We start from the raw sequence: 12,324 nt of genomic DNA, 5'->3' as shown, positions 1-12,324 counted from the left end.
AGGAATAACTATTGTATTATATGCATCATAAATTATCTTTATATTCTTATATTAATATATCATATTTCTATCAATATGCTATTTTTATTGCATTCTTGTATGGTTTAGGTATAAGCTGCTTCACCTGATTAAACTGTCATATGTAGTTTTCTCACAAAATTTCTCACAAAATTATTATATGTTGTATGGGAACTATTAAATTCACCTCACATTTGTAAATGTTCTAGCCAAAGGAAAAGGAAGTGGAGGAGTAAAAACAGCCAAATTATATGCTTGGGTGGCACTTCAGTCATTGCCAGAAGAAATGGTTATTAGTCCCTGCCTATTAGACTTCCTGGAAAAAGCTCTGGAAACTATCCCAATTACACCAATTGAAAGGAATTATACAAGTAAGTATCCTCCTTAGATATTTACTTCCCCATCACAATTTTTTCTTTCTATAGAAAGGACAAGCACAGAGTGCTTTGTGGGGGTGCTTAGGGAGGAGGAGAAAGAGAATCTTAAGCAGGCTCCATGCCCCAAACAGAGCCCAACGTGGGCCTTGATCTCAGGATGCTGAGATCATGACCTGAGCTGAAATCAAGTCGGATGCTCAACCGACTGAGCCGCCCAGGCACCATTCTATCACATAATACTTTCAAAATTCTATTTCTTAGAAGGATTTGTAATGCTATTATATATTATTATATAATATATTCAGTGATCAAGAATTATAAAACTGGGACACCTGGTGGCTCAATGGTTTGGCGCCTGCCTTCGGCCCAGGGTGTGATCCTGGAGACCTGGGATCGAGTCCCGCATCGGGCTCCCTGCATGGAGCCTGCTTCTCTCTCTCTGCCTCTCTCTCTGCCTGTGTCTCTGCCTCTCTCTCTGTATCTCTCATGAATAAATAAATAAAATATTTAAAAAAAAGAATTATAGAACTGAAAAAGAACTTGAGAAATCATCTAGTCCTTGTTTACAAAAAAATAAATTAAGTCCTGGTGAGATTAAATGATTTTCCCATGGCCACAGCTAGTTAATGACAAAATTAACATCCTTAATTCCTATATTAGCTTCCCTCTTGACTGGAAACTTCTTGATGGTAAAGGCTTAATTTTCTTTGTACAGTGTTCGTTATAATAGCAGGAAAGTCAGAATTTGGAGAAATGAGCAAGAGATTTGAATAGGGAAAGATGTATAGAATGATTGGCTATAGAAGTATGTTTCTGTGTGTTCATACCCCTGATATCAGTACTAGCATGAGAGAAAGGATCTTTTAATAAACAGTTTGCCCAGAGTGCCTGAGTGGCACAGTCGGTTAAGCATCCAACTATTGATTTTGGCTCAGGTCATGATCTGAGGGTCATGAGATGGAATCTTCCATCTGTGCTCCACACTTAGCATTGAATCTGCTTAAGATTCTCTCTCTCTCCCTCTCCTTCTGCTCCTCCCTATGCGCTCACTTGCATGCTGTAACACACTCTCTCAAAGAAATAAATAAATCTTTAAAAAACTAAATGTTTTGTCTATGGCCTAATAACAGAACTAAATATTTTAACAGCTGTCAGTTCACAAGATGAAGATATGGGACATTTTGAAATACCAGATCCTATGGAAGAATCAACAACATCATTAGTATCATCTTCAACATCTGCTTACTCTTCCTTCCCTGTAGATGTTGTGGTTTATGTACGAGTTCAGGTGATATATTTCATGTATTCCTTTTTATTTTAAAGAAAAATGTTTTTCTTAAGTTTATTTGAATATTTCCACCATTATTTCCCTTGAAGTTTCTTTAACCTTGGGTTCGTGGATCTTTAGTATTACTTATTATGACTTAGAGACAGCCAGAACCTCTGGGAAATATATGTACAATTTTATGTATGTATTTACTTTTCTGCTGAGGAGCTTCATAGATTTTTGGGCCTTCAAAATCTCTTACTTTTTGGCAAAAATAAAAATGTGTAAGTTAAAGTTAAAACCTTTTTTTTTTCTTTTTCTTTTCTTTTTTTTTTTTTTTTTTAGAATTTTATACCCTTTTTTATTATGGCACCTGTATTTCTTGCCATTATGGTCCTTTTTGGGCTAACATAAAGTGTAATTGAGATGTAAGTCACACATAAGTACCTTTGTTAAATTTTTGCTAACAAAAAGTTACAGAATTTTTATTTAATACTTTATTGTAAAATGCAGTCTTATCAGTAGCCCTTTGGTAGTGTATATTAGCATCTGATTGAGTCCATTTATTAAGGAGGATTTGAAAACTACTTGTAACCAAACTTCAGGTTTCAGCTTACTTTCAACTAAAATTAGATAATCTCAAGAATAAAGCAACACTAATGGTCATCTGTCCAAATTGTTTTCTACAATAGCAGTTTGGCCAAAAGGGCTTCAGTCTGGAGTTTTGCATTAGCCTTTTGAATATATGATGAAATCATGTAATGGGTGAGGGCTTGAAAGTTTATAGAACTTGTATTATTACAATAGCATTTGTATATGCAACAGCTTTTTAAAAACTTTAGTATAGGAGGTATTATTTCCTTTAAGAAAAGGTTGATTATGAACAAGTATAATATGATTATAGACATCTTTAATGTTCTGAATTATCTAAATGTCTAAATATGTATCACTCAGAGGTGACTTCTCAAATTTTTAGGTTTTTTAAAATACCATTTTTAAATATATTTTGGTTAATATATCATGTATCTGAAAAAGCTTGGACATTAAACACAAAATCCTTTTTTAAGTATCAAATAATTTGCAATATGGGGACTGAAATGGAAATTAATTGTATTTTTTAGAATCCAGTGTGAATTTTTTTAACTAATACCTAGTAAAAAAACATTTTTCTTTTGGTTCTCTGCACTTGTTAGCCTTCACAGATCAAGTTTAGCTGTTTACCAGTATCAAGAGTAGAATGCATGCTAAAGCTGCCATCCTTGGACTTGGTGTTTTCCTCAAACCGTGGAGAGCTGGAGACTTTAGGGACTACATATCCCACAGAGACTTTATCTCCTGGAGGTAATGCTACTCAGAGTGGAACAAAGACCTCTGCAAGCAAATCTGGAATACCAGGTATAGAAATGCTCTTTTATTCCACTGTTATAAAGCCAAATATTGTTTTTAAATAAATATTTTAATAGTAATTAGTATATATTTCTAAAAAATTAAATTTGGGAAAGGAGAATATTTGAGAATTAGAGTATTTATAGAAAAATATATAGAGATCAAAGGTTTTTTAGTATATTTTGGTATGAGTGAATGGCAGTTGGATAGCATTTTTTGATTAGCTTGATTGTACACACAACAAGCACTATGAAATAACTATCATACATTTAAGTATCTTTGAATGCTTTATTTTATGCTCTATTTTTACATTTAAGAGCAATCAGTCTTACAAATGGAAAATAAGAGATATATTATCTTGCAAGAATTTATCACAGTAAATTGAAGTTGTATGAAGTGTAGTTTATGTGTTTGTGTATTTAATTATAATTTTATATATATGTGTGTGTTTGTTTATTGATAAATTTTGTTGCCTAACTCAGATGTTTATATCATGAAAGGTTTTGTTTTTAAAATACAACCAATGATTTCCTGGTAAGATAGTCACTGTTCACTGTATTAAAGCTCAGTGTCATTTCTGCCCTAAAAATCAGAGAGATCACATATGCAAATGATAAAGATTTATTGAAGACTCTTAAAGAGACTGGAATGTATGAAAATTGATAAGAAGAGAACTCTTAAAACAGTGGTTCATAACTGCGGTAAAAAGCCCCCAAGTGATATTTCGCAATGTCAGAAGACATTGAAAAATGGCTAAAGCAAAACATTTGCTTTGCTGTATGAATCTTTGAAAGTCTTCCTCATAAAATATGAAAACAAAAAGTTGACATTTTAGAATTAAATTTTTGCTAATGTGATTGCCTACTGTCACACTTACCTCCAAAATATTGCTGTTTGGGACGCCTGGGTGGCTCAGTGGATGAGTCTCTGCCTTTGGCTCAGGGCCTGTCCCAGGATCGAGTCCCACACCCGGCTCCCCGCATGGAGCCTGCTTGTCCCTCTGCCAGTATCTCTGCCCCTCTCTCTTTCTCTGTGTCTCTCATGAATAAATAAATAAAATCTTTAAAAAGATATATTGCTGTTGGAATTGTGTTGTAGTTTATAAAATATTGGAGTGGTAGTGTCATTTTTTGAAAATATTTTTTGATTATAAAATTAACTCACTGTTCACGATAGAGGTTAAAGAAAACAAGAGTGCTAAAAATGAAAATAATATTCTTTTATTGTAGATAACCAGTAGTATCACTTCCTACCTACTCTCCAGCATTTTTATAGATACAGTCCTCTTCCCAGGCAAAATTTAAATATGATCTTTTCTATGTATCTTTTGAAAAGTTAAAGTATAGGTTTTCCCAAACTATTAAATACTCATCTCTAAAATAACTTTACAAAAATTTTAAAAAAATTAACGATAGGGATGATATTCCATCATTTTGATCATTTAAGACTCCCCAGGCTTTTTGTTTTCTATTTTGTAAATAATATTGAGATGAATATCTTTGTATATAAATCAGCATCCTTAGGATAAATTCTTAAAAGTGGAATTCCTAAATCAGAAAGAATGAACATTTTTAAAGTGTTTGATAGTTTTACTCTTCCAGTGAATATAAGATGTCTGCATTCTCACCACAGTGTGCGTAGACTGCAAGCTCACTGTATTCTTCCCAACATTATGCTTTAAATTTATTTTTAATCATTGTTAATATGATGGACTAAAATGAGGTTTTATTTTGTGTGTTATTTCCATATTGGCTAAGGAGAGAGGGAGATAAATATGCCCCTGTCCATTTCTCTGTTGGGAGAATCACTTGTTTTCTTAATGACAAAATGTCACAAATTACTGACACTTTTAGTTATTAGAGTAGTATATACATGTACCGTGCTAAGTATATGTAGTGAAAGGAATATGAAATGAACAACTAGGGGTGCATGGGTGGCTCAGTAGTTGAGTGTCTGCCTTTGGCTCAGGTCATGATCCTGAGATCCTGGGATCAAGTCCCACATTGGGCTCCTCGTGGGGAGCCTGCTTCTCCCTCTGCCTATGTATCCGCCTCTCTCTCTGTCTCTCTCATGAATTAATAAATCTTAAAAAAAGAGAAAGGAATGAGCAACTATTTTTATGTCCACATTTTGATTCTTTATAAAATAAAAAAATGAAGTAGCATCCCTCATTTTATTACTGTAAAACATGCAGGAAGAATTATGATGAGAATAAATGTATAAGATGTATAGGTTATGACAATATCTATTCTTTAAAAGGACCTTTATTGAACTTTATTGGTTTCCAGGTCAGTGCTGGGGGTTGAATAGATGGTAGTGAACCTAGCTAGCAGATATAATTCAGCTGATGTGGAACCTAAGTTAAATCTGGTGAAACAGACAATAAGCAAACTAGCATATTTTAAATGTGAAGTAGGTGAGTATGAGTTAGCCAAGCAGAGAGTTGGGATGATGAAACTTTAATTAGAGAATACAAAATCCATGAAGCAAGAAAGAATTTGATAAGTTTAAAAAACAAAGACAAAGAAGTAGTGTAAGTGGAATGTGGCAAACAAAGGTAGATTGGTATGAAAAAGATTTAGAGAGATGGGAAAGAGCCAGATCATGTGGCTTAAACATGAGGACACTTGCTTCTTCCCAGAGAAAGATCTTTACCTTTCTGCATTTGTCTACCTTGCTCTGTTTCTACTGCTTGGTACTTAAATGTGGACTCTGGTTATACTATTTGGATGTTTTATAGTTTGTTTTCTTCCCCCTTCACTTAAGCCCCAACTATTCTGTGCCTCTTCCACTGCTTACTTCCAGTGGAACAAAGAATAAAAGAAACAGGAAACCATGGAGTAGCCAATCATATGTCTAAATAATTGTTTCAAAGATGAGCAAAGTATTCAACCCTGGTTAATAGAATAAATTAATTGAAAAGTAAATCTAAATATTTTGATTTCAAGGTTTTAGATTTATTGATCAATTAATGTTTGAATATTTCCATTTTAATTTCAAGTCTTGTTTGTCTCTTAAGAATATATTAAGTGACAGGCTTTTAAAATTTCCTGTGGCTTATAAATATTTTGGATTTCTTGTGTTCACTATAGGTTCATCAGGCCTAGGCAGCCCTCTTGGCAGAAGTCGACATAGTAGTAGTCAATCGGATCTGACCAGTTCTAGCAGCAGTTCATCTGGTTTGAGCTTCACTGCATGCATGTCTGACTTTTCCCTTTACGTGTTTCATCCATATGGAGCAGGGAAACAAAAAACTGCTGTTTCTGGGCTCACACCTGGATCTGGAGGACTAGGTATACTTAGATTGTTTTCATCTTTTTGAATTTATAGCACTTTTTCAAGCTTTGATCTTTTCAGAAATCATAATAACTTTAATAATGGATATAAAACAAGATCAGAAACTTTATTTTTCCTCTTAGTAGTATCGATCCTGTCTCTACAGAAGTAGAACTATGAAATAAAGAATTCAGATGAATTAATTAAACAAGAATTTTAAAACAATATTTTGTAAGTGACATATGCAGCATAATACTCTTTGGATTTAAGTGGAAATTTGTGTTACTTAAATGTTTAAACGTTTCACCAAATCATTATTTGTAGAAGAAATTATATTCTACAAATAATAAGTTTTTAAAGTATGTACATCACATCTGTCAATTTTAAATGAAACCACCTTCTGCTGTTGCTTCTTCTCCTTCTTGCCATTATTTAACCAACTTAAATTTCACTGCCATTTTAAAGGCAGATTTACCACTAAAAATTTATGAGATGTTGATACTAATGAATGTCTCTTGATTTACTTAGAGAAATAACAAAAACATACTCCATGTCAATGCTAGTTTTTGTTGGAGAAGTGTGAAAATCATTACTATTATTTATGGGCTGATACTATTAAACTATTGTTATGAATACTAGTGCTCATTAGATCATTCTTCTTAAATTTTTACCTCACTTAAAGTGATTTTAATTGATGACATATTCCAGTGTATTAGATAATTCATGAAACTAGATAGTTGCATATACATATATACATATATGTGTGTGTATGTCATGTTTTGTGTTTGTTTTAAAGGGAATGTGGATGAAGAACCTACTTCAGTCACTGGTCGAAAAGACTCACTCAGTATAAACCTTGAATTTGTAAAAGTGAGTTTGTCTCGGATAAGGCGTTCAGGAGGAGCCTCATTTTTTGAAAATCAGTCTGTAAGCAAGTCTGCAAGCAAAATGGACACTACACTAATCAATATATCTGGTACTTAATTGTATAGTTATAGTTTCTTAAGATACTGTTTTTCAGAATTAAGAGCCTCTTTTTTAATTGTTTAAATATTAAATACATATAATAATGTTAAGCTTTTAGTGATGATTTAAGTAGGGAATAATAGTCTAGGCCAATGTGCTATCTCATTCCAAGTAATCAGTGTTAAGAATATGATTTCTAGATAATTGCATATCTATTAATATCACCCAAAGGCCAAAATATGCCTAGTTAAATCACTGAAAAATGCTTCTTTTCTTTACTTCTCTACCATGAATTGGTAAAATTTCTGATTTTTCATTAGCTAAGTTTTCTGATTATAAATTCTTAAAACACTAATAAGGATAAGGGTTAAAAAATTTCTACTTGGTGTTGTAAGATCTTAAATTGTGTACATGTGTATTGCTAGCTTTATAAATACCTATGGGCAAATCATTTGCTTATTTTCTTTATATTGCAATCTGATTATTTAAAATTAAATGCATGTGGAACATTTTGAATTCAGAGTACTATGGGAGTGAAAACTTTTAAAGTTATTAATTGTACAAATATAGTAAGTACACGTACAGCTAATATTCATTCAACAAATATACACTGAACCCATACTTTACAGTGAACTTGTGTTGGAACTCTGCTAGATGATTCAGGAAACCGGCCTGAATAAGGAAGGGTCTTACAAGTAGACAAATGACAGTGCAGTGTGATTAATGCTGTAATGGAGGTTTATATAAAGAGAAAGAAACAAATTGTTTTATTCAAGAGATCAGAGAAGGCTTCATAAAAGAAATGATATTTGGCTAGATCTTCAAAATTCTGTAAAAAAAATTCTTGGCTATAGCAACATGGTATTTAATGATACAGAAGCATCAAAAAGTATGCTGTAGGATCATAACTTGGTTCACTCAAACAAAGCATAGGTATAACTGAACATTTAACTGGTTGTACAGTTCAGTGTCCCAAGGGAGAGAGGAATTGCCTAGAGGTAAAGCTGGTAAAACAGACAAGGACTAAATTGTTGGGAGACTTGTATGCCAGGCTAAAGAACAAGGATTATTTTGATCCTTTGGGCGATGAAAAGCCATAGGAGGTTTTCAAGAAATGTGATGACAACAATTGGACCAATATATTTACAAAACATTCAAAATTCTTACAAAAGGGGCTGTATTGGTCCTTCTGACTTTTTGTTATTGTTCACCATAGCCTGTATGGCTATTCACTGGAATAACAGGGAAGGGTAATTCATACACTTTAGTTCCCTTTCCCACAATTTACAAGTATAAGAGAGCTAGGGGCACTTTTAGGCCTGGTCTGCTTTCCCTTTATAAAAAGAGGTGACTGCATCTCAGGGCCTAAGGGGGTAGTTCTCCAGTGGAAATGAGAAAATGATGCTCTCCCAGCAGTCAGCTTTAGATTTGGGGAAGAGGCAAAACAAAAACCTATGGGATCTCAATTGTGAGCTCTTCCCATGTTCCTTAAGCATACCAAATAGTAGCACATACACATTTTCAACAACTTTGTGATTTTTCAGGGTCCCCTGTCCACATTAAAAAAATAAGTTATACAATAAGAAAAAAAAGATAAAGATAACAGCACTGTTAAAGAAAAGAGCACTGTATTGTACACTTAAAAATCTGTGAAGACAAAGAAAAATCTGTGGAGATAGTAGATCTCATTTTAAGTGTTCTTACCATACACATAGAAATTGTATCTGGATTATAAAATAACGTTTACATTTTTAAAAAAGAAATGAGATGATGCTTCAGATTGGTGTTTTAGAAAGAGTCGATGGCAGCATGAAAAATGGGAGAGATGCTTGCAAAGGCTGTTTAGACCAAGCAATAGGGAGTGAAGCCCTGAACTATAACAGTAAAAAAGAAGAAGGAATGGTTTTAAGAGAAATAGAATCCACAACCTTGAGGACAAGTTGTATAAGGTGTGGAGGAGACAAGGATGCGACAAGTTTCTAGCTTAGATGACTGGAGGGACAATGGAACATAATTAACTTAGAAAATAAGAAAGTTCCTAATAGGACATTTAGGTGGGAGAATCTAGTAGATAATTGGCTGATGGGCTATCTGGATATGGACTCAGGCTGAAACAGAAATGTTGATGTGGGAAACATTGGTGGGTAAATCCTTACAGAAGCTATGGTGGAGGAATAGGAGAGCATGAAGGAAATGCAGAAGCAGAAGAGTGCTCAGAGTAGAGCCCCAAGAAGTGGCCATCAGAATTCTTCAGACTGACAAGTCACTGCTCTTTGTCTAAAAGGAAAATAGTAGTTCTTGCCAGACTTTGTGTTTTGCAACTACTTTTGAAGAAGTTTGTGTTCCTGCCCATCCTGATTATTCAGTCTCCATATTTGAGAAAAGCAGTTAAAGTTGAAAGCTGTCAATAAGTCTGATCTTTAGAACCGCTCAGCATTTCAAGATAAAGTAGTAACAGAATTCCAAGTTGCCCTCACCTCAAAAAATGAAATGAGAAAAAAATAAAAAATGAAATGAGAGTAGTGTAAAAATGTGCTATTTGTATCATTTGTGGAAGGAACAAATATTTTCACTTACTAATCATACCATGTAACTTATTTTGATATTTCACTAATTATAACATAATTCAGTTGTGTGTCATATTATACCTGCCATGTGACAATATTAAAGGTTTTGAAATCTGTTCTAACAGATTTTATTTATATATATATCAGCTGTATGTGATATAGGGTCTGCCTCCTTTAAATATGATATGCGTCGACTCAGTGAAATTCTGGCATTTCCAAGAGCCTGGTATAGGAGAAGTATCGCAAGACGACTATTCCTTGGGGACCAAACTATAAACTTGCCAAGTAAGCTTGTTTAGTAATTATAATTATACTTAGGTTACCTTTAGTTTTGGTTACGGTAGTAACAAAAACCCACACAGTTCATTCATTCAACATATGTCTGCTGAGTGCCTCTAATGTGGTAACCACTCGGAATACAGTAGTATTGGAGATCACAAAAAGCTTACTCTCTTAGAGATTATTCAGCTGATTTATATTCTATAATGATTATTCTGTAATCTGTAAAATCTGGAAATGCAGAAATACCATCTAATCATCCAAGTTACTCATGGTTAATTAAGCATGGAAAACGAAAAATGTTGGGGATATGCTACTACACTGCCTGCATTTTTCTCTTAGATATTGTTGTAGTACCATACTGTGTAAGTGAAAGGTAGAGTTAGCATGATACAGCAGAAAATATTAGAAATCCAAGTTTGAGTCTATCCCTTATTTGTTTTTTTGAGAGAGAAAGCACGCAGGCTTGCATGACCTGGGGGCACAGGAGGGGTAGAAGGAGGAGAGAGAGGATCCCAAGCAAGCTCCCTGCCCAGCATGAAGCCTAATGCAGGACTGAATCTCAGGACCTTGAGATCATGACCTGACTGAGATCAAGAGTCAGATGCTTAACCAACTAAACCACCCAGGCACCCCTCTATTCCCTTATTTGTAAAATGAAAAAGGAATAACTGCATTGCTCTTCTCATGAATTTCCATGAGAATTAAATGAAATAGCATGCTGGAATGTACTTTGCAAACCATAAATTGCTGTCCAGTTCTCAAATTAGAAATGGTAGAGTGGTGAAATTTCTTATAACATGGAGATTTTACCCTGGCTAACTTTGTTTCTGCTTTTCTAATAGCATCTGGCCCAGGGACACCTGACTCCATTGAAGGAGTAAGCCAACATCTTTCCCCTGAATCATCAAGAAAAGCTTACTGCAGGACCTGGGAGCAGCCTAGTCAGTCAGCCTCCTTCACGCATATGCCTCAATCACCTAATGTGTTCAATGAGCACATGACAAACAGCACCATGTCACCAGGGACAGCAGCACAGAGCCTAAAATCCCCAGCTTCCATAAGATCAAGGAGTGTGTCTGATTCTTCGGTTCCCCGAAGAGGTAACACTGCTCTCTTTGTTATCAGTATCCTTCCAGTGCCCCCAAGATAAAAATCTTATTTAGTTACCCCCAGATTCCTGCCTTAACTGTAGGAAAATATATCCTTGCAGATTTTTATGGAAGATGGGGGGTGGGAATACCCAAAACGAAACACTTCAAAGTATTTGCCAGAAGAGAGAGCTGGATGGCTAGTAGCTTTGAAAAAGGAGAGGAAAAGAGGAATGAGCATATTGTTAGTTTGTTCCACATGGTACAGTTAGAAGTAAAAACAAACCTACAATGTTGTAAAAGATGTTTGATTTTGAAAAAGTTGATTTTTTTTCTGAATGTCAGACCCATTTATGAAAAAGTTAGTCTTTGATATTCATCCATTCAGTCATTCTTTTATTCAGCTAGTGTTTTTTGAACTCTTTTATGTGCTCAGAACTCTACTTGTGTCTGAACATATAAAAATGATATAGTTCATGTCACAAGCTTAGAGTGTAATGAGTAAATGTAGGATTCAGGATACACACTGACCCACAGGAACCCCAGCAGACCAGTGCCTCAGTAGGTGTCTGCATTTCAGAATAGTCCCTGCCTTCAAGTCTTTTATTTGGTAGCAGCAGCTTATGATTTTCTCCTTTGTAAAGAAAATCCTAGGATGATGATCTGTGCTGTATTATTCCATGCATACCAGCATTTCCTTATATAAAATGAAGATCATACAGACCTTTATGAGCTTTCAGGAAGACTGCCTGCCCTTACTAAACATTCAGTCAAATTGTAGCTGGTATTTTAGAGGCTACATGACAGCCATTAACTGTTAGGTTTTAATTAAGAATACCATATTTTTATTTTGGGGATTATAGTGATAAGAATGGTAATTTTTAATTGCCTGAGCATCTATGTGAATGAATGTGCATTTGATTTTTCTTTTTTTAGATTCACTTTCAAAAACATCAACTCCTTTTAACAAATCAAACAAAGCAGCAAGCCAACAAGGGACCCCATGGGAAACATTGGTCGTATTTGCCATCAACTTGAAGCAATTAAATGTTCAAATGAATATGAGTAATGTAATGGGAAATACAACGTAAGCTATT

The 12,324-nt window shown here is 34.4% G+C and overlaps 1 protein-coding gene across 9 annotated transcripts in view; it reads left to right on the top strand.

Moving 5' to 3' along the window:
* The window catches only part of BLTP1 (bridge-like lipid transfer protein family member 1), a 204,605-nt gene that overhangs the window by 179,190 nt on the left and 13,091 nt on the right, over window positions 1-12,324 (top strand). For all 9 annotated transcript variants that reach the window (XM_077861149.1, XM_077861144.1, XM_077861145.1 and 6 more), the window contains 8 exons: window positions 228-389; window positions 1,544-1,683; window positions 2,856-3,057; window positions 6,141-6,341; window positions 7,121-7,300; window positions 10,005-10,142; window positions 10,982-11,239; window positions 12,164-12,314. In XM_077861149.1, the coding sequence (XP_077717275.1) occupies window positions 228-389; window positions 1,544-1,683; window positions 2,856-3,057; window positions 6,141-6,341; window positions 7,121-7,300; window positions 10,005-10,142; window positions 10,982-11,239; window positions 12,164-12,314 (1,432 nt within the window). The remainder of the gene's footprint in view (window positions 1-227; window positions 390-1,543; window positions 1,684-2,855; window positions 3,058-6,140; window positions 6,342-7,120; window positions 7,301-10,004; window positions 10,143-10,981; window positions 11,240-12,163; window positions 12,315-12,324) is intronic.

The sequence above is a fragment of the Canis aureus genome, chromosome 20 (assembly GCF_053574225.1).
Source record: "Canis aureus isolate CA01 chromosome 20, VMU_Caureus_v.1.0, whole genome shotgun sequence".
In the NCBI taxonomy this organism is placed as follows: domain Eukaryota; kingdom Metazoa; phylum Chordata; class Mammalia; order Carnivora; family Canidae; genus Canis; species Canis aureus.
Note: the sequence above shows the minus strand (reverse complement) of the source record. Positions and strands in the feature narration are given on the sequence as shown.